This window comes from Corvus moneduloides, chromosome 27 (genome assembly GCF_009650955.1).
Source record: "Corvus moneduloides isolate bCorMon1 chromosome 27, bCorMon1.pri, whole genome shotgun sequence".
NCBI lineage: Eukaryota > Metazoa > Chordata > Aves > Passeriformes > Corvidae > Corvus > Corvus moneduloides.
Genome location: NC_045502.1, coordinates 888,522 through 912,577, shown reverse-complemented (window position 1 = coordinate 912,577; position 24,056 = coordinate 888,522). Strand labels below are relative to the sequence as shown.

The following is a 24,056-nucleotide window of genomic DNA, read 5'->3' as shown; positions in this document are numbered from 1 at the left end:
ATTTCGTTGAGCAACGTCACAAGAAATACGTAAACCCCTAAGCCTTAAAAACAAACATTTAGGGTACATTTAACTGTGAAATGACCTTGACTGCAGCCCCTGCGTCAGTGCAGTGCCCCGGTACAGATGTAGATAAAGCCCAAGCACCTCAAGTTGCATTTTACTGTGTAAGTGAGGCATTAAAAAGTCACTTCCTTCTGATGCTTTTGAGAGCCAAGACATCCAAAAAGCACCAATTTCTATACAGTTTACAGTGTTCATGCCTCAACTCAAACCACCCCAGAGCTCTGGAATGCTGCCTGAGTTTTCCAAGAGATAGTTTATGCAGCAGCATCTGCATTATGGGGATTCTAACTGCCTTTAAATAAAAGGAGTTTTGAGCTCCTGATGTAGAATAATGCATTTCCCTTGGACAAGAGCTGGTTCAGACAGCCAGGTACATTCAGAACGATCTGGGAAGTTTGTCTGCATGAGGAATGGAGCAGAATGGTCTCCTGGAACAGGATCATGACCATAAGGAACACACCCGAGGAGAGGAAACACTCGAGTCCCTGAGGGCAAAGCCCTTTACCTTTGTGATGCCCAGGACACCAATGTTGGGGCTGGAGGAGGTGGATCCATTCCCTGTCCCAAACACTCCGTCCAGAACACAGGAGAGACCCTCGATGAAAATCCCCCTGTAAATCCCAAGCAGAAAACAAATTTGTACAAGCACAGATTCACTCGGAGGGTGTTTTAAGGCTGAATGCCACAGGGGGGCCTGTTGGGGCATCTGTTCCATTATGGAATTCTTATAGTTCATGTTTCAAGCTCCAACACACCTGGAAAACACATTGGAGCTCTGTTTCCTGAATCTTAGATACCCACTTTCTTAAACTGAGAAAATCATATAATATAAAGAATTCAAATAAATGAAAAAATTCAGAGCTGCCCTTTGTTTCTAAACTGCATTCCAGGTGAATTTGACAACCCCAATCCCAGAACCAGTTTAGAGTTCTATCCCTATGGAATTTGTGCTATTAACTTCCCCAGACTCCAGCAGGAGTAGGACTGGGATTCCATTTGCAACAAAATAATTCGAGATGACAGTTTCATCCTGAATTTCAGATCCTTGGCCCTTGTGTTTGACCAAACTGTAACATTTCATCTCAGAGCACATTCCTGTCTTATCCCAAGGGGAGAAAAGTAAAAACCCAAGCAGCCTGAGACACAGAAAGCATTTCTTCTTTGGACAAACCTGTTTATTGCATGGATGGGTGGAGGAGGAGCACAGGACAGCCTGGCACAGGCGTAGTAATCTCCGATGGACTCGATGATGCTGGCGACGACGGCGCTCAGCATCCCGATCACCCCCGCGGCAGAAATGGTTGGCAGCCCCCACTGAACTGTGAAGAGAACAAAACTGAAATCTCTCCTGCCCCAAGGAACAGTCTGGGCATCAAAACAAACATCAGTCTGAGGGAACCGTGGAATGGTCTGGGTTGGGAAGGACCTTTATGATCATTGAATCCAACTGATCCCCCCGCACTGCCAAGGCCACCACTGACCTTGTCCCCAAGTGCCACATCCACAGGGCTGCTGAATCCCCCCAGGGATGGTGACTCCAGCACTGCCCTGGGCAGCCCTTCTGGGGAAGAAATATTCCCCCATACCCACCCTGATCCCCCTTTGCTCCAGGCTCAGCCCCTTTCCCAGCTCCCTCAGCCGCTCCTGGGGCTCCAGCCCCTTCCCAGCTCCGTTCCCTGCCCTGGACACGCTCCAGCCCCTCAAGGTCTCTCTTGTGAGGTCCCAGAAGTGACCCTGGGATTGAGGGGGGGCTCGCCACTGCCCAGCACTGTCCTGGGCACTGTTTATTTCTCCTTAATGGAAACAACAAACTCCCTTCACTCTAACACGGTCTGGCAAGTTCAAGGAGATGAAAGCAGCAAAGGAGAAACTGCCAAACCAACTGCTTTCATCACACTTGGAAAAATCCCAGAGAACCATAAAACACCACTAAAAAAACTTCTCCTGTTCAGAAATCAGGAATTTGAGCTACAGCTTGTGAGAAAACAATTCTGGTCAGTGAGGCAAATGCCACGTAATTATTACTGCTCCAAAAGCTCCGTCTTTGGTCACAAGTTTAGTCTACTAAAGAGGATGGGCAACAAGCAGCTCTGCTCACTGCACAAACACCTCCCAGTTCCAAACTTTTGTAGTAGAGAAAATAAGATTAATTTAAGCCTGCAGAAAAGCCTGGCAGGTTTTCCACAGCAATTGCCTCGATGCTTTTATCTCTTTGAAATAGATGAGCCTCTTGCAACAAAGGGATCTTCAGTCACACAAGAGTGAATGAACCTCACAAGTACGAAAGGCTAATCAGGGTGGAGTTTTCCTCCTCTTCTTTCCCAAAAGCTTCTATTCTTCATCTTCTGCTTTAGAAGTGGTTTCTTTTAAGAACCAAAGCATGTGGAAAACCACAACGAAGCTGCCTCATCACAGTGTAGTGGTACAGCTGGTAATTTCTATAATTCTATTCTAAAAGAATATTATTCTCTTATTACCCTGTTAATTTCTGAAGGGTGAACCAGCTGTGCAACCTCATGCCATAAACACAGCCTTTAGCAGCTTTACAGAGGCAGACAACATAAAAATACATCCAAAGCATCCAAAACATTGTGTAAAGTGCTTGGTGCTCACCTGTAAATAATTTCATTGCCCTCTGATAAGCAGGACCTGGCATCCTCTGACTTGCCCATCGGCCTCGTGCCAGCACTGCCTTGGCAAGTCAGGGCATTTTTGTGTCATTAACAGTTGTGTTCGTTTAGGAATGGGTGTGTTTGGGGCAGGGAAGTGCAGTAAGCTGGGAGAAACTCCCCACAACAGTGATTCTTTACACGACGAGAGTCAATGACTTCAGCAGAGCTGTAATAACCCGTCCTTGACATTGTATAACACTAACAGCATTGCCAAGGACAGATAAATCAGGCAGTCCCTGCAATTCCACCTTACAGGCACAGTCACTTGTTATCAGAAGACATGCCCAGATAAGCCCTGCAAGAGCTCTCTACAAATTGCAGTTTGAGAAACTCAGCCTTCCTCAGGTAAGACCTTAAGGTATCAACTGAAGAGGGAAACAAGGAAAAAGCATCAGCCCCAGCCAGAAAGTACTGATAGGTGTGCGTTAGAATTGTGGAGTGGTTTGGGTTGGAAGGGACCTTCCAGAGTCTCACCCCTGCCATGGGCAGGGACCCCTTCCATGAGCAGGGACCCCTTCCACGGGCAGGGACCCCTTCCACTGTCCCAGGCTGCTCCAACCCCATCCAGCCTGGCCTGGGACACTTCCAGGCATGGATCATCCCCAAGTGTTATGGGATGTACCACAGAGCTTCTGAACAACAGGAATGCCACAAAGCATTGCTGGGGAGCAGCCACACTTACAGGGGTAAGGGACCTTGAACCAGGGGGCCACCAGCAGCACGCCCCGGCGCGCGTCCGTGCGCGCGTAGAAGCCGTACTTGGAGCTGTCCGGGGGAAACACGTCCGTCACCGTGAAGATGAAGCACAGCAGCCACGACACCAGGATAGCCAGAATGATCTGGGAGAGAGGAGCAGGAAAGCTAATAAAGTAACTCTCAGCTCCCGTTCGGGATCCGCTGCACACGCGCGAGTCTGAAGGAGCAGCGCGTCCTGCGACAGACCCAGCGGTGCCCACCCCCCCGCCGCCCCAAGGAAGGTGCTCTTCAAAAGCCTTGGAATCAGAGCAAGTCTCTCCTCTCCTTAACAAATGGGCAAGTCTCCAAACGGGCACCTGAACAAACCAGGGAATTAGTCTCAGTTTTACCAGAGGAATAAAGAGCAGCCTTTCACCAGGGGGATTGCTTTGGTAAGAGGAGACGCTAAGGATCTCAGCAGCCCTGCTTGGAGGGCTTGGTTTAGACTTTCCCTGAGCACAAACCTCCCTTCTTCTCTGCCCTGCCCTCCCCTCCTGGCTCTCCATCACTTCAACAGCTCCTCAGCAGAGGCAGACACCAGAGTGGCCACAAAATCAGAGTATTTCCTGTGGCCAACGAGCTGTTAAGTTTCCAATAAATCCATTTAAGCTTTTAGCTCACCTCTGTGAGCTGTTTTATTATTAAGAAAAATCAAAACCAAGGAAAAAAACCTCCTGAAACAGAAGTAATTTTCTTTTTTTTTTGCCAAATGAAGAACAAGTTCAACAACTTACAGGGAACATCTTGAAAAGCTGCAGCCTGTATGCTGTCCATCCTTTCTTGGATTTGTAAATGGGCAAGGGAAATTTGACATTTCTGGCATACTGAGAAAACAACAATACTAGGAAAATAGTCCTGAGAAAAAAAGGGGGGAGAAGGGTGGGACAAGAGAGATATGTCATTAGCACCAATGTATTATAAATTCTTCTCAGCACAAAACTCTTCAAACCCTTCAGATGCAGAACATAAATGCGGGATTTTCAATTTAGCAGAAGACAAGGCAGCAAAATTATTAAAATTATTATTCCTCTAATGCCAAACCAGAATTTGAATTACAAAGTGCTGCAAAACGAAGCAGCTGCAAGCAGATAAATGAATCAGGACCAGGACCAGACTGAAGGGAGATTTTCAGTTAGGAAGGAGCTGCCCTGTGCTGCCTCTTCTTTCCTCCCAAACTCTACCTGTGATCCAGCGTTGCTCTGTAAAGCACAAAACTTGATGCCAGCAAGTGGGAGGAAACAGGAAAACTGGAGGCCTGTATACAGTAAATTTTACATCTCAAAATTTGTGTAAAACTCCAAGGCACTTGAAAAATTGTTGTCAGGGAAATTTTTCCTTTCTTCAAGATCCATTTTTTAGATGAATCTTTCACTAAATAGCTGCAAATGAAGCAGAATGGAGCCAAACCCCCAAGATTTGCTGCAAGTGCAGCTCACCAGTATTAAATGTTTTAATTATGATTTCCCCCCCCACTGAAGCTGCCAAGCTCCTCTATACATTAAAAACTCATTTTTACAGCTAAAATAAACCCCCACTGCACTGAAAAGTAAGAAGCCAGGGCACGTTGCTCAATTCTGATCAAGCCAACCCAGCTCTGCTCTGAAAGGGCCTCCCAAAGACTGGAGCTGTCTGAAGAAGCACAGCTTTGCTGAAATTTGAGATTATGTTTTTATCAGCAGACCCGAAAAATAAAAAGAGGATTTTCAGCCTCTCTCCCTCTTCTGCCCCAGATCAGTGTCAGACACAAACCAGTTTTCTTCTCCATCAGCCTCCAGGAACAGAGCTTGGAACAAGGAGGGGCACTGACAGCCCTCAGCACTCCAAGAGAAAAGCAAAAGGCTCCTTTTCCTTGCAGGAAACCCAGCACCTCTCCCAAAATCCATGATGGAAAGATGGGCTCCGCTCCCTCACACACCAGTCCTGAGGACAGGGCGCTTTGGATTTTGATTTATTTAGTACAGAGTTGTAAAAAAATATAATATTCTATGATTGCAATGAACGTTTTATTGGCTACAGGGCAGAGGGGCTGTGAAACAGCACCACATCTTTGAATGCTCCAGGAAAATTTGTTCAGGGGATAAACGGGCAAAGCCCAACTCAGGAATAACTCCCCTTTTCACAAATCACAAAGCCAAGTGTCTTATGGATTAAAGCACCCATGGAACGAGTCACATCAGAAAGCTGTTTGGGAAACTGGGAATCCTGTCCAACACGGACAAGCATCTGCAGCTCCCTGAGGCCCCCAGCTCTGCCACCGGTGATTCTGCAGGGCCAGCGAGAAATCCAGGGCCTTCATCTCATCACGACAGCCAAGACAGTTCCAGGAGCCACATCTCACAGAGCTGGAGTCACTTCTGAGTGGCTCCCCGTGGCTGTGGAGTTGTTTTCAACAATCCAGTGCAACATTTTTGCATGGCAGAAGCCAGAAATACTTTATTGACTGGGTAGTATTTAAATCCCGCTCCTGAATTGATTTATTTTTTTTTTCCATCTGCAAAACATTAACTTTAATTACACAATTCCATGTCCAATTCAAAGATCTCTTTGATTCATTCAACGTTAGTCCCAACTTGCACAGAATTTGTTTCACAAGCAAATAAAACGTTCCTTTGGATCAGCTGCTTAATAGAATAGAATCATAAAAATATTCATGATGCCAACATCCAAGATAAAAGAGAACTAAAGAGCCCTTTTAATCATAATCTGCACTTACAGAATACTTTACATGTTCAAAGTCCTGTGCAAACAGATTAGTGAGATCACAACCTGATCTCATCAAGGCATTCCTCCTGCAGAGCCAGCATGGTCGGGTGCTGCACGTGGAACACAGCAGCTGCTTCAGCCTCTTGCCTTCTCCCTAAAATGGGGTTTCCAGCCTTATTTGGCTGCTCACCCACAGCATCTCACGGGGAGCTTTTGTCTCCTCTTCATTTCCCTCACTTACTCCTTTTCACACCACTCAGCTCATTCTGTCATTTCCCTGGCCCCTACAGCTCACAGCACACACACACCAGGCCCTGAAATCCCCTCTAAAAGCCTTTCTGTCCACCCAGCAGGAATCTCTCTGCTTATGGCTCAGCCACTGATGGTGTTTATGGCAATGCTTGTGCCCTCTGTCAGCACACACATTTCTGGGCACAGGTAAGCAAACCAGTACCAATGACAGGGACCAGTACCACCAGTGGTATTTACCTGCTGCTGTGGAAGAGGAACCAGGCAATCACAGCCTAGAAATACAAACCATTCACTGTGTTTCATTCCTCTGGTGTTTTGTTAAATCACCTTTTCCACAGCACTGAATCCCACCCAGCCAATGGCTCCCAGATCAGCTCCTGCTTTACGAAATTCTGCTCTCCACACACCTCATTTCTGGCCGCTGTCCTTTGCTCCCTCCTGGAGTTCACATTACCACGGAATGCTTGGGAACCTTAAACCCCATCCAGTGCTATGGATGAGCCATGGGCAGGGACACCTTCCACTGTCCCAGGCTGATCCAAGCCCCATTCAACCTGGCCTTGGGCCCTCCCAGGGATGCAGGGGCAGCCACAGCTTCTCTGGGCACCCTGTGCCAGGGCCTGCCCACCCTCACAGGGAAGGATTTCTTCCCAGAGAAGAGCTTTTTCAGGGAACTCTCCTGAGCTGCTGCTGTCTTTACTGCCACACTGCCAGCTGATCTTATCCAGACTTATCCACATTCCTGCTCGTGCTGTTTCTCCATGTTGGGAGCACTGAGGCAGCCGAGCTGCCTCCGGCTTTTCCCTGGCACCCCAAAATTGTGACTCCCCAGCAGGAACTCCAGCAGTACTCACAGCATGGCGATGCCCCAGTGCTTCCCAGCTCGCTCCCCAGCAGCCTGGAATCCGGAGAGGCCGATGAGGGCCACGGTGGGGGTGATGGTCAGGGGGCCAATGTAGCGCAGCAGAGCCCCGGGCAGCCCCAGCAGGCCGATGACCACCTCGATCAGCGAGGACATGATAATGGCACCTTGGATCTGAACACACAACAGGGCAGAGAGGCAGCTCAGTCCCATCTGACAGGCAAAGCCAAACCGTTTGTTTTTCTGCTCTGGATTACAAACTGCAGTTAAAAGAATTCAGTGACACAGAAGAACTCAGCAAATTTTTCGTCATAAAACAGCTCATTATGTTTAAGTGACTTATTGCTTTAAGCATAACACTTATGGTTTTCTCCACAAAACTATTACACAACAGACCAGTGGGCCAGTCTGGAAGCTGTGTGGAAAGCACATCACACTGTCAGACAGGAGACCTGGGGTCCAGGCTAACCTTTAAGCTCTCAGATCGAACGGCAAGGGTTGGTGCGCCACGAGGTGATGCTCCTAGCTCCTAGGGGCAGAGTGTGTGCTGCATTGGTCACAAGTGCTCCTTAGAAGCTGGATTAGAGCAGCGTTGTGGTCTCAGGAGACTGTCAGCCCTCTTGGCTGCAGGGCTCTTGGCAGGATGTAGCTATGGTTTGAACATGGGGAAGAGAGAGGGGTTGTTTTTAATTAAGAAAAAGTTGGCAGCCCAAAGCAACGGGATGGGAGATAAATTCCATGACACACGCCTTCATTTGGACTACACTACCTGCCACCCTAGCGTGGCACAGCCCTCAGCCTGCCCTGCAGGGCACCACGACTTCACACTGCAGTGCTGCGAGTGGAGAAGGAGTTCCAGGTATCTCACAAGTCTCTTGGGAGAATCAATGTCTTATCACAAGAGTCTCCAACTTAAAGACACTTGAGGACGAACCAGATTTCCTAACTGCGGATTCACCTTCCTGGGGCCAGCCCCGCTGCACAGGGACAGCAGGCAAGAGGTCTGGCAGCAGCTGAACTGCTGCCAGTGAGCACAAATCAAAGTTTACAAGAAGAGTTTTCATCTCACTTGAGCATTTCACTGCACGTCTTTTGGAATGTGGTAACTAACTCCTTGTATTTGCTGTCCAGCAATGAACAGGTGGAAAAGATGAAGACTTCCATGAAATGAGTAAAGGGATATATTCAAATGGAGATCGCAGTGAAAGAAGAAATTACCAACTTAAAGACAAGAACACACAGATGATTAAGTGAGAAACTTAACTGGAATTGGAGAGAGTGACAGCTAAAGGCAACTCCCACATTACCTCTCGTATCCGGGGGTACCAGATGTGCTCCGTGTGAAGCAGCTCTGCTGTCCCGTTTGTAACTGTTATATCTTGCAAAGAGGAGAAAAAACAGAGGCATTTATTCCCCAGCCACTCTGGCCCCGTTCCACACAAAACACATCCCTCCTTGCGCTGCGCCTGACGAACGAGCCCCAATTTCCAAGTTCTGCTACAAACGAAGCCTCAGCAGGCTCACACCCCCCAGGAGCCAACCCCTCACTTCACCCTCTGCACCACAGTGGAAAAACGCCCTGAATTCCAGACACAAAGGTCAGCCAGGGATTCTCTTCCCACTCCCACAAATGGATGAATGGAGAAGCACTCAGCTGCACACAGGAATCACATACTGCAGTGCTCGCTGTTCCCCAATTCAGGTCACTCACAGAATGAGCTGACCCGTGGTAACAACCCCAGCTGGCATCTCTGGAAGGTGAAAGGGCTCAGGAGGAAGATGCAGCAAAGCTCTTTTTGAAAATCTGGAGTAGTGGAGGAAATTGCTCTGCCACCCAAGGTGATCAGACAGCATTTTCTTTCAACAAGATGTGTATTAATCACATCTTGAATGTGAGCCAACAGAGATGTATAAACATACAAATAACAGGAATTAAATTATTAGAGAATCCAAAGGAGCGCTGGGAAGAACTTCAGTCAGGATTGAGCAGCCTGAGTCCCTGTGCTGCTGCTTCCCACTGCCCACAGCCTTGGTACTCAATAACCACCCCCCACTGAAGAGAAAACTGCCAGAGTCATTTCCACTTTCCAACCCAATTTAAAGCAAATGCTCCCAATCCCAACCAGCACATTTTCCCTCTGGAGTTCAAACCTTCCAGGATGATGACATCAGCAGAGAAAGAGTGAAAAAGAACACCCTAATCTTGTCAAAACCTGTCAGGTTATGACTTAAATAGGGGAAAATCCTGGTCTGGAGGTGATGCCGTACATTGCCCAAACTCCTTCCTACTCACAACTTCAAAAGGATTCAGCTGGGCTGGCTATTTCCAAATATTGGGAAGGAACATTGACGGAATGTAAATGGAACAGAAGTACTTTGTTCTATGTTTAGATTTCTTTTGTCAACATTTTTTATATTAAAAAAAAATCCCCAGAAACAGAACTCCACAAGGACATTTTTAGGAGTCTTCCTTCTGTGGCACCGTATTTTAGCACTGTAAAAAGAGAGGCTTTCCATATTCCCTGCTCATTACTCCCAGTTTCCATATCACAAGCTCTGGCAGTTGCACTCCACGTGACCTGGGCTGTTTGTCACTTAAACCTGAACAAGGATAAACAACAATTACCTGTGTTATTACACTTCCACTTCTCCAGAGAGAGAATTGCTCTGGCAGGCGCTAAGAACGCAAAAGCACTGGCTTGGAACAGGGGTAACCTGGTGGAAAGGGAAAGGAGAGATGGTGACATTCTGTAGGCTCACTGCAGCTGGGTGGGCACTCAAACCACCCTTTACTGAGTTATAAAGCTGTGAAAGAGGAGGATTTCTCACCAAAGAACCCACTCAGAGAAACACTAAGACTTCACAAGCCAAAGAGCCGACAGCACCTGCCTGAGTTATTAACCAGGTAATTCCAGGAGCCAGGCACTGATGCCAGGCTGTGACTCAGCAGCACAGGGGTACAGAAGGACACTGTGGTGGGAGAACCAGACTGCTGAATGTGCAGCTTTTGCCATCCCAGCACAGGGGAAAAGCTCTCTGAAGGTGCAGCCTGCAGGCTCCATTCGTTCCCTGTGCATGACTCCGAGTGCACTCACCTGTACACTCATTTTTAAGTGCATGTGTCAGTAACTGCTGGGTTGATCAGAGCAGATTAGATGTTCCAAGTGGCTACCACCAATAAATACAAACACTACAAGAATTTCAAGATGGCATTCTTAGCATTGATGTTTATACTTCCCAAAAGATTTAAGATCTAAAGAGCATCTACCTGCACCAACTACGAATTTATTGAACTCTCTGTACCCTGTGTAACAAATATCCTGATGGTACCTGACTACAGACAGGGTGCACTTTGAACTATTCTATAAATAGTGACACTCGTGGATTGCCATGAGATTCCCTTTAACAGGAGATCCCAAGGTGTGACCCAGGGAATTGCTCACGGGCTGTTTCACAGCACCTCGATGGCAGGGCAAACACCAGGGCAGGAGAAAGAACTGCTGAGATTCAGGTAAACATCAGAAAATGCTCAAAGGAGGAGAAGTGTGGGGGGAAAAAGGGTGCACACCCTGAGCACAGCAGAGATCAAACCAGAGGCATGTCAGTAACAGCAGTTGTGAGGTTCACAGGCAGAAGCTGGAGCAGTTTGGGCCATGGGCGATTTTAAACCCATCAAATGCTGAAAACTGCATTAGAAACTCAAACTTCATAAACTCCATGAGCCATCCAAGCATGGCTGACTGGACATAATTCCCACTGGGAGCTCCTTCCAGCACAAATCCCAGCTGTATCTCCGGGAAGTCACGGCTGGTGGCTCAGGGAATGATTCACCTCATTTTGCCAGGTTCATTAAGCAAACGGAGCAGGCTGGTGCCCATGGCAGATCTGCAATACCTGGAACAAGCTGTTACTGCTCCATCCCACCTACACAGCCCCGCATCCCCCTCAGAGGTTTTGTAAACACACACTGCAAACACATTCTCCAGTGCTGAGGTCACGGCTACGAGCTTGGGTTGTTCTGTATCACACTGAACACCAGCACACTGATGGAAAATCACATCTCAGCACGTCCTGCCCAGCCTTTACACAACACAGGTGAGGGAGCTCCTGAAAGGCTCAAAATAGTGAGGGGGGCTTTGTTCCCTGAGCAGGGCAAAAAAAAAAAAGTCATTTTAGTTTTTAAAAAATTTTTAAACTAATTGCTCAAAATCAGTCAACCAAGATCTGCCTCTTTCTCAAGAGACAGCTGCAGTTTGGAATGTGACTTATGGATTTTAAGCCAGGCACTCACTGCTAGCCAGCTAAAGCACCAAAAGCTTAAAGTACTAAAGCTCATGAGTGGGATATCATTTAAATTTCATGTCTAAATCATCAAGTTGCTCCGTTTTGGCACCAGCCCTCGTGAAGACAAGAGTTTTTATGCAGTCAAAGTCATCTGGAAATGTCTCATTATGTTCACATGTCCCACAGATGTGAGAGCTGAGCCAGTGCAGTGATGGGCACAGCAACAGCGCTGCCATCCCGGGGTAGATTAAAGCTCAATTTGATAGTCGTAGTCTCACTAATTACCCTGAACCCCTGCCAAAGCTCTGGGCTGGCTACATAACCTAATGAATAGCTGGAATTCCTAAAACTGGTCTGGGTACCAAACTGACCACAACTCCACCTCGTAATTGAGCTAAATCCATCTTTAAGGACCCTTAAACCATGGAATTTGACCTTTTGAAACCTTTATTTGCTGAAATACTTTGCAGTTGACAGACTTGCCAATGAATACTTGCAAATCTCATTGAGAGGCCTGTGCTGCTGTATCCCATTCCCAGCCTTACATAAACCCACCATCACATGGGAAATAGTTATAAAACATCCAAGCGTGGAAATTTTCTCCTAAACACAAGTTATTTTAAGACCCAAACACAATGTGGCCTTCAGGAATATCAACATGTAAGTACAGTGCAAGTGGAAGCCACTGGAAAGGGAAAAATCCCAACAGGATGGTGGGCAGGGGTGGGATTATACACAAAGAATAGAGAATTTCAAAATTATGGCACCATCATTTTGGTCCCCTCCTTTCTGAATGAGCCCCAAATCCCTCTCTAGTAAGTAATAAAGAGCCAAGGTTAGTTATGGAAAAAAAAACCCCAAATATGACAAACTTCCAGACAAGGCAGATGAGGATTTATGGTTACAGCACAAAGAGCCAACCAGACTGGAAGATTACTAACTCTGGGGAGTCTTTGCTGAAAGAAAATTCATTGGGGAAAGAAAATTTTGTCTTTCAACAGTTTTCACACTGTTGTTTTGCCATCAGAGTGAACTCTTCATACAAGGCAGAGGAGTGAGCTCCTACCTTTCCTGGGTTTCCCTCCTCCTTCTCCCCTGTCCTTGCTGTATTTTCTTACCCTTGGGATGCCTTGTCTTATTTCTGATGCACCTTTTTTTGGGAGCAGCTTTCCAAAAGCTTTCCCTAACTGCCCTGTACCTGAGCTGCCGTTAGTGTTCCGTGCTTCTCCTCTGGAAACACCCCCCACTCCTGGATCCTGGGAAATCCCCAAGGACGCCCGGCCCTATCCCTGGGCCAACACCCGGCCCCAGTCCCAGATCTCACCTGCAGCCGAAGGTGGTCTGCAGCAGGGTGGTGATGCCCACGCAGAAGAAGATGGTCCCGATGAGCTGGCTGGTGGCCCACTGGTCAAAGCCCACGCACATGGCATCGGCCAGCAGGAAGGGCACGGCGATGGTCCCGCTGAAACACGTCAGGTAGTGCTGGGGGCACAGGGCTGGGTTAGTGCTGCAGCCAGGGCTGAGCAGCAAATTCATTCATCACTGGCTTTTCCTTCTGCTTCTGAATCCCCCCCAAAGCTCTCACTGCTCTGTCCTGAGCTTTCCTTTCAGTATTTGCCTCGAGCTCCCACTCGCCTGTGATCCCAGTTTCTGTGGGATACACAGGGCACTGGAACAGCTCTGCAGCTGCTCTCCTGAGGAGGTACCCGGGTAACTGTGCTGGGAGCAGCCTCCAGCCCAGAGCAGCAGAGAAATAACTTCACTCACGTTGGCTCAGGTCCACTGGCTCACAAAAGAACCTGGAGCACATGCAAACGAGCTCCCAAGGACCAGCAACTGGGCACTCGTTAATCCTTCCTCAAGCCAAGCACATTAAAAGCAGAACAAACGAATTTTCACCATATTCCACACACAAGGAAAAACAGAATTCCTACGGAACTGCCTGTCCTTGAGGAAAAGGCAGGAATTAAAAGGATGCTTTGGAATGTATTTGTTTGGAGATCTCAACGTCCTTTGCAGATATTACCAAATTCTCAGCATTCCTGTGGGACAGATATTACTTCCACTGGAGAAGGGAAGGAGATGGAACAGGAGCTGCTCTGCTTCCCACAAGCAGTGGCTGAGCTGGCAGCAGGGCCCAGCTGCCCACCACAGCTCCACTCCCTGCAGGAAGCACAAGCTTGTACTCCAAGGAGCACAGAAGTGGCAAGGCAGGTCCAGGGTGATGCTCCCAGAACTGAAATAACTACAGCAGCACCTTTCAATATTCAATATTTCAGGTCTAAACCATTGTCTCTCCCCATCTTTAACTCCAGAGGTGCCCAATGTCACTTGTGAAGGTCACCACTGAGCCTTTGCTCACGCATTTACTAACGGCAGCTTACAGAACTAAATATTTGAGTGAATCTTACAAATGCCTGAGCTGAAAGCTCAGATCATCATCAAACAATGATCTCAGAGTGTGATCAGCTTCAGAAGAAACCTCTTAACACCTTCTTCAAACACCTCAGAGTGGAGAAGGATAAAACTCACACACACAAACAAATGAACTGGACAGAAAATCCTCAGCAAGGTTTAGAAGACACAGAAGGAAAAACTGTCTGTGTCTTAGGACGTACCTGTAAGCCCAGAAATATGCAGAGGTACCAGGGAGGAACATCTTCAATGGTGTAAATCATGTCAGTCCTCTGGGCATCCAAACTGCCACTGCTGTCCAGGGTCTCTGCCAGGGAGCTCTGGGGGAGGAACAAGGGACAACAGCAGGTTATTGCTGCACAGGAATAAAGTGAATTTCAGCTGTCAGGCAACTCCCAGATACCCCAGGGCTGGTTCAGCACTCCCAAGCAATGCTGATTTGTGACATTTTCAAAGCCTTTTACATCCAGCTCCTGAATTTGTACTCAACACGTTCCCTTCTGACAGCCATTCCCTGCTTATTCATTTATAATTGCTGATTTATGAGAGAACTGATCGGGCAGCCAAATGGTGCCCAAAAATGGATTCATCATGACAGGACTGCTAAAAAACCCCACCAAAACACCAAACCACAAAAATAATAAAAAAAAAGAAAACAGAGAAGAATTGGAACTAAGAAGAAGAGCCAACCCTGGCTGTTTCCAAAGGGCTCTGTCCTTGCATCAGAGACTGAAATCACTGGCAAAAAAAAAATCCTCATTATGGTAATTGCTTCCCTGCTTTATTTTTACCCAATTTCATCTTGGTTAACCACTTTTAGCCAGAGGATTTATCGTTTTTGCTTCCGCCCCCCCATTTATGCAGTCAGGAAAAAAGCCAATTATTATAACCAAATTAATCCCCATCCAATTTACATCAGTCAAGCGGAATTCCTCCAGGAATTTAAATTCCCCCAGGAATTGAGGCAAGACCACACTGTGCCCTACCACGTGCCCCAGTTCCAGAGAGCCAATGGACAACTGACCACACACAGTCCCACATCAACACCCCTGCAGAGTCTCCATTAAAACAAGAGCCAGCTCTGCCATTTCTCTTTCACAACCAAGTGGAAACTCTCTGGTTTGGAAATTCCTGAGAACAAACCCACAAATGCTCCAAAGCCCCAGCACAACAATAAAAGCAGGAGGAGGTATCAGATTTTGTAATTTCAGATCAAGTAACTAAAAAATTACCTTATACAACAACTTCCCTGCCCTAATCCACCCCAGGACACAGCAAGCCCACGTGAAGTTGCCTCACACGGAGCCTGGGAACTCTGCCAGACTTGTAACTGCCTCAAATGGTCTCTACTTCTCCAAAAATCCCAACACATCCATGGATTACGCTGAGGTTATCTCCATTTGGTGTCATCTCCAAGGTCAGTGAGCCAAACTGAGCCCTGGCACTCCCCTCCCACCTCAGCCTCCTGTTGAGAAAACAAATCCACTGGGATAATTCACATTCAGGGAGCGTAGGGGAACACAGTGCTGTGGGAAGGTTGAGGGTGTTGCAGTGGAAAAGCAAAATATAGAAACACTCAATTCAGAGAACTCCTTAAAGCACTCTGAGCACTGAGCAATCCTCTCACCAGGACACAGCGCCCGCACAGAGCCAGGAGGGAAATTGTCCCTGCCTAACCCCTCCTCCCCTCTGCAGCACCAGTGACAGCTTTTCATTGACTGAAAAAGGAACAAATTCTCTCCTGACCCAATTCTCTTAAAAAAAAAAAACACCCCACATGAAAAAGATCAGGAATTTGAATCATGGAATCATCAAGGTTGGAAAAGCCCTTTCAGATCATAAAGTCTGACCATCGACACAGCACCACCACCACGGTCATCATCAATCCACATCTCCAAGTGCCACATCCACGTATTTCATGAGCACCTCTAGAGAGGAGGACTCTGCCAGTGCCCTGGGCAGCCCTTCCCAATCCCTGACAACCTTTTCCATAGAAAAATTCCTCCTGATGTCCACCCTGAGCCTCCCCTGGCCCAGCCTGAGGCCGTTCCCTCTCCTCCTGGCCCTGTTCCCTGGGAGCAGAGCCCGACCCCCCCGGCTGCCCCTTCCTGTCAGGGACTTGTGCAGAGCCACAGGGTCCCCCCTGAGCCTCCTTTGCTCCAGGCTGAGCCCCTTTCCCAGCTCCCTCAGCCTCTCCTGGGGCTCCAGCCCCTTCCCCAGCTCCGTTCCCATCTCTGGACACGCTCCAGCCCCTCAATGTCTCTCTTGGAGTGGAAGCTGAGTTCCACCCACAAAGAAAATCTTGGAGTGTCCGGTTGCCTCATCCCTCCCCTCTTTCCCTGGAACAGAGGCTCCACATGAGAACAGATTCACCTGAAGCCCTGTGTTTGTTCAGCTTTCTGCCTGAGAGGTCACCACACAGTTCCAGAGGGGCAGATGTTACAACATCTGCTCCCGAGGCAGGAGCAGAAGAGCTGCAGCAGAAATGAACTGTTTGCCTCAGGAATCGCGTCAGTGTTGGCTTGGTGGAGCCACCCCAAGAGCAGCAGGGATCCCAGGTTCTCCAAACACCCAGCCAGTGATTTGTGCAGACTGATGACTCTGTTACGGCCCTGCCTTTTCAAAACCCATCTTTGGGGCCTCTTTTTTACTTCCTCGAGCTTTGCCAGACCAATATCCAGCAGCTCTCCCACTGCTCCACTTGGTGCCAAATGCTGATTTTTCCTCATAGGACTGATGAGGTTGCATGAAGTGCATTCCTTAGCTTTTCCACCTGCTGTTCTATTCATCCTACCCTGTCCTGTCCCGTCCCGTCCCATCCCATCCCTCCTCTTCTTTGGGCAGCAGAAAGCAGAAGTGCTGGCCTGTTCCTGCCAGGAGGGCCATGGCTCATGGAGCAAATTTCTGAGTCCTTTCAGAGCTCTCCACTTGTGATTCCACCTCTAAATTACTCTGCAAAGAGCAGAACCCAGCAGCAGGCACAGGGCTTGGGAAGCAGTGAGCTGGTCCATGGCATGGAGAAAGATCTCTCTGGGTACAGATCAACAACTGCCAACCATTTCAAGCCCTCCTTGAGGAAGTGAAGGTTATAAATCTTCTGATGAAACAATTTCAAACTTCACGGCGATGTTTGTGCTACACAGCAAAGCAGCTCTAAAGGAAAAATCCCACCCAGGATACTCCCATTCCTTCCAAAAGGCACTTCCACCGCTTTGGGAGAGGCAGCTCTCAGCCCTGAGCAGATCATGGCTGCAGGGAACAGACACAAAAGAGTCCAAGACTGAACAAGGAGGAGTTGGAGAACTCAGGTGAGCCCTGGCCACCCCGACACCCCAGCGGGCACTCACTGGCCCTTTGGCACCTCGAGCCTGGGCCTGCCAGGCTGACCCTGCCTCGGTGCCTGCCAGGTGTGCCACAGGGAAGTGCTGGGAATGGGCTGTGCCTTCCCAGCCAGATACTCATCACACACTGACCCTGCCTTGGATTATTTTAACTGGCCAAAGGCACAACGTGCTGTGCTTTTCTCAGTTTTTCCCTGGTAAGTATAAACAGGGGGATTGACACAGACAGAGGTGTACAGAGAATGCTGTGGGTAGAGAAGAAACCCCACAACAAACCCATCCCAAAATCCAAAGAAACAAACCCCAACAGTCAAGACAAAGGCTCTGGTACAAAGCACTAGTGGGAAAAACCCAAAAGGGAACTGATGAGCTGTGGGGAACAAGGTCTCTAGAGAAATACCTTCCATGAAGAGCCCCCAGCTGGGCACTCTGCTCTAGTGGAAGCTGCCCCTGCACATGGCATGGGGTTGGAACTAGGTGATCTTCAAGCAAAATCCCTTCCAAAGCAAACCATCCTGTGGCTTTATTCCACGAAGCAACAAGGCATTGCTTGTTTCACAGGGATGCAGCAATAGGTATTGCTCAGCTGGGCTATCAGTTTACTGTCTCAGGTAACAAATGCTGTGAGCCAGAGCGAGCCCTGGGCATCCTCCAGGGATGAAGGACATTTCAGGCCTCTTTGCTAAAGGCTTTTTATTCAAGAGCTTTTGCTTGCTCTTTCGGTGAGGACCTCTCAGGAGGAATGGATAGCCAAGAATGAACACAGAATTATGGAATGGTTTGGAAGGAGCTCAAAGCCCATCCAGGGACAGGCAGGGACACGGGCAGGGACACCTTCCACTATCCCAGGGTGCTCCCAGCCCCATCCAACCTGGCCTTGGACACTTCCAGGGATCAAGGGGCAGCCACAGCTGCTCTGGGCACCCTGTGCCAGGGCCTCCCCATCCTGTTCATTCACCGTAAGTCACAGCAAAGCTTTAACTCAAGGAGATCTGGTTACTCAAAAGCTCACAGTGTCTTTAAGGTGAATTATTCTCCATCATCCACAGTTCTGATCACGTGGATTAGCTGGAAGGGAGAAAAGCACACATTTGGTAAAACCAGGCCATGGTAAAACCCAGGAGCACTTTCATGTCTAGAGATCGCTTATCTCATTGCACAATTTCACCCAAACACCTTTTGCTCAAGGCTTTTATCAGATTGTGCCTCTCCACTCCAGCCCCAGCATGCTCCAAAATTCAGCCATCAAAGACTTTGGCAGGTCAAGGAAAATCTGTCCACTAAACATGAGAGTGATGACGATGGCTGTGGGGCTGAGAGTGAGACACCCGGGCAGGCTGAGCGTGGGAGCCGGGAGTGCACCGGGCACAGCGGGGCACTCACAGCCTCCTCTGGAGCTGAACACTGGCAGGCCTCTGGCAGAATCAGCTGCTCAGGGGGTATTTTAAATCTGAAATTCAGGAGTGACTTCTGGTGTCTGAGTTAGAAAACCTTAACTGCATCCCTCGGTGCCATCCTTGCTCCAACAGAAACTACGGCCTCGAAGGAAGGAGCATCATGCTGCTCTTGCTTGGAACCAGGGGTTTTGTTCTTGTTTCAATCAGGACATTTGAAAAACTTTGGTCAAGTTGAGGCTTTTCAGAGACAAGGCTTTACCACAAAGCCAGTTTGACGGAACATTTCAGAAGCTCAGATTTACCATAATCTTCATCCTTGTTTTAAACAAAAGCTCAGATTCACACCATCTCAGCTTGTGGGATTATTACCGAGCAGGCCTGGGGAATGATGGAATGGAGAAAAAAGCTGGAAAAAGCAAACCAAGGGCATTAACTGCTTCCACAATTTCCTGAGTCATGCCCAAAGTGCTGCAACCAAAGTGTGTGACAAGGAGTCATGAGGGCAGAACTCCCCAGGCTGATGTGAATCTGCAAGTCAGCAGGGCTGCTGAGACAGGAACTCTCACAGCCAGGGGAGACTGCTGTGGGCAGATCATGAGCTCAAAGAGCAAGAATGAGTTCTCACCTAGCAGGGAACCCCCACGTACCTTTTCTGCTATGCCATTTTCTGTAGTGTAGATGGCCATCAGCTCCGTGTCCTCTGTGTCCTGATCACCACTGGATGTTGCTCCACCGTTTATTACAACCTTAAAAATATAACAAAAACAGAAACACAAGGTCTTTTAAAATAAACATTTCCTCTGCGATCACACCTCGTGTCACTCAGTTTTCTCCCTTGGTACTTGACATCTGCCTCTGACAATTTGTCAGAAAACATGAGGAGCATAACAAGCCATCATTTCTGTAACAGCAGGTCTAGGGATAGAGAGAGACTTGATAGACATTGCAGAGAGCTCCTGAAAACCATCTCAGAGAGCTCCTGAAAACCTGGGCAGTGTCAGCTTGGGGCAGGGGGAACCAGCAGCACTGGCTGGAAGAGTTCTCCAGAGGAGAGGTGTACAACAGAATGATTCAACTGAAAACGTGAATAAGTAGAAGACAGCAAATGTCTCCCTGCTGTTGCCTCTTCCTCTCAGTTGAGCGACTCAGGCGGTCAACAGGGGCTGAACATGAGCCCAGGTGGGCAGGGAGGCTCTGCTGAGGCCCCTCGAGTGCTGTGTCCAGATCTGGCCCCTCGCAAGAAGGACATTGAGGGGCTGGAGCGTGTCCAGGGCAGGGAACGGAGCTGGGGAAGGGGCTGGAGCCCCAGGAGAGGCTGAGGGAGCTGGGAAAGGGGCTCAGCCTGGAGCAAAGGAGGCTCAGGGGGGACCTTGTGGCTCTGCACAAGTCCCTGACAGGAGGGGGCAGCCGGGGGGAGGTTGGGCTCTGCTCCCAGGGAACAGGGCCAGGAGGAGAGGGAACGGCCTCAGGCTGGGCCAGGGGAGATTTAGGTTGGATATGGGGGAAATGCCTTCACTGGAAGAGTGGTTAAGCACTGGCATGGGCTGCCCAGGGCTCTGGTGGTGTCCCCATGCCCGGAGCTGTTCAAAACCAGAGCAGATGTGGCACTTCATGGTTTAGTGGACGTGGTGGTGATCGGTCACAGGTTGGACTTGATGATCCTGGAGGTCTTTTCCAACCTCAGTGATTCCATGATTCTACCCCAGGGGCTGCTGCAGGAGGACAGTTCAGTGCCCTGATTGTGCCTGGGGTGCTGCACGTCCTGGGAACACAGAATAACCACACACAGCAGGACTGGCTGTGCTTATACACAACTATTCAGGGGAGCAGAGCTTTGTCACTGACTGCTCGTGGAAATGAAGGGTTTGTACAACATGACTGGAGCTTTAATCCCTGATTCACACCGAGCCTGACTGGGCAGTGCTGGAATGTGCTACTCACAGGCAGGGTGAAGAAGGTGGGATGTTTGGATTCATCCTCATATTTGCCCTCTGTTGAGCCTCCCGCCTCCACCGATTTGGAAGTGGTGTTCTTGCCAATCCCCATCGTTTCCAGAACGTCCACGACTTGCATGCAGCACCCAGGAGGTGCTTCTGGGATGCCAGGCCAAGAACTAAGGACAGCTCCTTATTCAAGCAGCAGCAGCTCTGGGAATCACACAAGTGCTCAGTAATCCAGCTGGGACATCAGGGTATCATTCGCATCAACGGCTCCTAGGAGTGAAGGGAGAAATTGGTATTTTTTATTCCCTAAAAGAGATGTGCAAAAGCACAAGCCCCACAGCCTGGGCTCCCTCTCGTGCTCATGACTCACCAACTCTCATCATTCCTTCCTGATAATTATCATTCAAGGTATTTGAAATTCTTTCACACTGGGAATGCTCTGGTTATTATCTCATTCTTCTCCTGTGTTTTTCAACCATTAGCAGTATATTGAAACCTTTTTTCCCAATCTCACAGCCATTTCCACAGAACTTTTTGGGAACAAAGCACCCCTGTACTCCACATCCAGAGCAGTGCAGCACAGCTGAACATCCACTACAAACAAGACTTGGGCTTCTCCAAGGAGTTTTAATCTGCAGAGCTGCTTGCAGATTTATCCTCGGGTATTACTGAATCCTTTCTTTGAAACAAACTTCCTTTGAAATAAGAAGCATCTGGGAAGCTCAGACTGGATGGACAGGGAGGCACACCTGCCTTTCAGTGAGCCTATTTCAGAGAGAACCAGCTCCTTCTGCTGAACATCCTAACCCAGAATAATCCCCAAATTCTCAGTCGTATGAAGAACATTCCAAGCAATCTGACTGATGATGTTAAAGAACTGCTTCAGGACAAACTGGTGTATTTTAATTAGTTTCACTTCTCTTTTGGCACAAGGACAGGAAAGATCACACCTTAGTGGGTCTCTGGTTTTGCCAGATGGGTCACTACAGCACAGTTTTCCCCCATTTGCACTTTAATTAGCCCAGCCAGTCCATTATCATCCCCACATTTTCCATTTCCAAGATTAAAGAACAGGAATTAATGTATTTGAACCCCAACTTCCCACAGGACAGCACAGAAAATCCTGCAGCAAACCAAGCTTTGCAACCTGGTTGCTGAGCCCCAAACAGAAAATGCAGCTGCCAACACCTGCAGGTGAAACCGGGTCAGACACAGGTGGAAGTACAGGACAGAACCATTAAAATGGTCTCTTGAAAGTCACAAAAAGTGGAATTTTCTGCATCCATTCAAGCAGCGGAACCCACTCCCACTGGTGTTACTTCAAAAGCAAGTTAATGACAGGTTCAGCTGAACCCTAAGGTGGAAACAGAGCTCATGGGCACTCACAAACACAGGTTTGGATTGGAACAGAAGCAGGACTTGGGTTTTTCCTTAAGTCTCCCTTCCAGATGCTGCTCAGGAAATGCCAGCAGCTCCTGTCTACTGTAATTGCAATAATAACTGAACTTGAGAAAGACTCTTCTGCTGAAGGCAATTCAGGACTGTACTAATATATGAATACCAATATTTTAGAACCTCTTAATAGCTGTTAATTGCTCATTCGCTGGAAAATTCTGGTTCCTTGAGGTGAAAGAGATACCTCAATGTAGGTATCTCTTGAAAAGTTACATAAAGAAAGACTGTTTGGGCACCGAGATCCCTCGAAGCATTAATTAAATCAAGATGGGATGGAAGGCAGTGCCTGCAAATCAGGGTTAAGATTTGTTTATGAAAATAAATATTAAGGTAGCATAATTAATTATTTCTCACCTGAAGACTGAAGGAGAAGACTGGTTTGAATACTCACTGTCTTGTTCTGGAAAAAAACCAGTCGTTCCCGTTTTTACAATAACCACAGAGCTCTTCAAAGTGCAGACAGGTACTGGTTAAAGGTTTGGGGGGAGTGGGGGGTCTGGGCTGGGATCTTTGGAGGGGTTTTTTGTTTGCTTTCACTGCAGAGCAGCGAGGGATTTTTTCTTCCAAGCACACAAGAACAAAGAGAAAAGAATCTGCCTTTTTCTGTCATTGTAGACGTATTTTATTCTCCAAGAAAATCAGTGATGGAGACAGGCGAGGTTTAGTCTGGCAGCTTTATCCTCTTGGACTGGGAAGGGAAAGGGCAGCAGGACACCTCCCTAAGCCAGGGCCAGTAAAACCTGGAGCCAGGAAAGCTGCCAGTCACGGGACCTGCTGTAAGGTGCTCTGGCAGCATAAGCTGCTTAGCTGGCATTAACCAGCACCTCCAGATAAAAAAGAAAAGACTCTGTAATCCTGCTTTGCTGGGCACTGCACAACAGCAGGACTGCTATCTGCTCCAGGATCGGGTCACTCCCAGGAATTGTTCCTGGGAATTCTGCAGGACAGCAGCAAAGCTTGCCTTGTCTGGATTGCTGAGAGCTGACACACACAGCTGAAAGAACTCTGCATGAGGGCTCCCCAACAGGCACCTCCCAAGTAACAGGCAAAAAGAGCCTCACTGCTACTTTTCTTAAAGAGAGGGAGTGTTTGTGTCAGGAGGGCTTGGTCCAAGAAAAACCAGGAGAAGAACTTTCCCAGCTCTTCTTGCTTCTACCCAGCAATTAAAATTGCACTTAATGGCTCAGATGATCACCAGGGATTTTTGGAATACTTTGATTCTGCAATCTGGAGTATCAAAGTGAAGCAGATTACCTCTTCTGCTGCCTAAAGCTATCTGGGAGGTATCATTCCCTATCAGCTCCTGTGTCCCACCAGCTGAACCCAGCTGCACCACATGACTCAGGCATTTTTACAGCCCTCCACAGCAAATCCAACTCCTCAGCAGCTGAAAAGCCATGGAGAAAGAGATAAAACTCATGCAGGTACACTCAGTACAATCAGTCATCTGCAGGATCGGATTAAATGGAAAGGCCAGAAGTGAAATTTCCATCAGGACTCTGATTAAAGTTCACGTTTCCACACCAAATTAACTCCAGTGCACACCTGTGCTTAACACAGAGGGCCAAGAGCTGCCAGGGGTTTACAGTGCTGGAGATAAAATTACGATTTAGACAAAGGGCAGGAAATAGCCCAGGTGCAAGTTCAGGAGGAAAAGCCTCCTGGCCAGGGAAAGGCCACTCTGCACCTTCAACACTTGCCTTTTCTCCAGCAAAAACCTCCCTCCAGCTTTGAAGCCATCAGGAGAGGACACAAAGAGATGGCAGTGTCTGGTCTGACACAACATCACCTCCTCACCCTTCCATGACCACTCACCACATTTTCCCTCTTGCCAAGGTTGCTCCTCTTTCGTTTAAAGGAGTTAGGATGCATTTTGAAGCTCATGGAAAGAAAGATGAAACCCATCACAGATAGGGAGATCTATGATGCAA

The 24,056-nt window shown here is 48.2% G+C and overlaps 1 protein-coding gene across 2 annotated transcripts in view; it reads right to left on the bottom strand.

Annotated features, from left to right (window-relative positions):
* SLC23A2 (solute carrier family 23 member 2) overlaps positions 1 to 24,056 on the bottom strand; it is a 52,104-nt gene that overhangs the window by 8,976 nt on the left and 19,072 nt on the right. For both annotated transcript variants that reach the window (XM_032092084.1, XM_032092085.1), the window contains exons 2-12: positions 20,669 to 20,940; positions 19,375 to 19,473; positions 14,193 to 14,309; positions 12,899 to 13,056; positions 9,917 to 10,005; positions 8,598 to 8,668; positions 7,283 to 7,464; positions 4,208 to 4,328; positions 3,421 to 3,577; positions 1,238 to 1,385; positions 572 to 677 (exon numbers count right to left, since the gene is read on the bottom strand). In XM_032092084.1, the coding sequence (XP_031947975.1) occupies positions 572 to 677; positions 1,238 to 1,385; positions 3,421 to 3,577; positions 4,208 to 4,328; positions 7,283 to 7,464; positions 8,598 to 8,668; positions 9,917 to 10,005; positions 12,899 to 13,056; positions 14,193 to 14,309; positions 19,375 to 19,473; positions 20,669 to 20,800 (1,380 nt within the window). In that variant the 5' untranslated portion in view covers positions 20,801 to 20,940. The remainder of the gene's footprint in view (positions 1 to 571; positions 678 to 1,237; positions 1,386 to 3,420; positions 3,578 to 4,207; positions 4,329 to 7,282; positions 7,465 to 8,597; positions 8,669 to 9,916; positions 10,006 to 12,898; positions 13,057 to 14,192; positions 14,310 to 19,374; positions 19,474 to 20,668; positions 20,941 to 24,056) is intronic.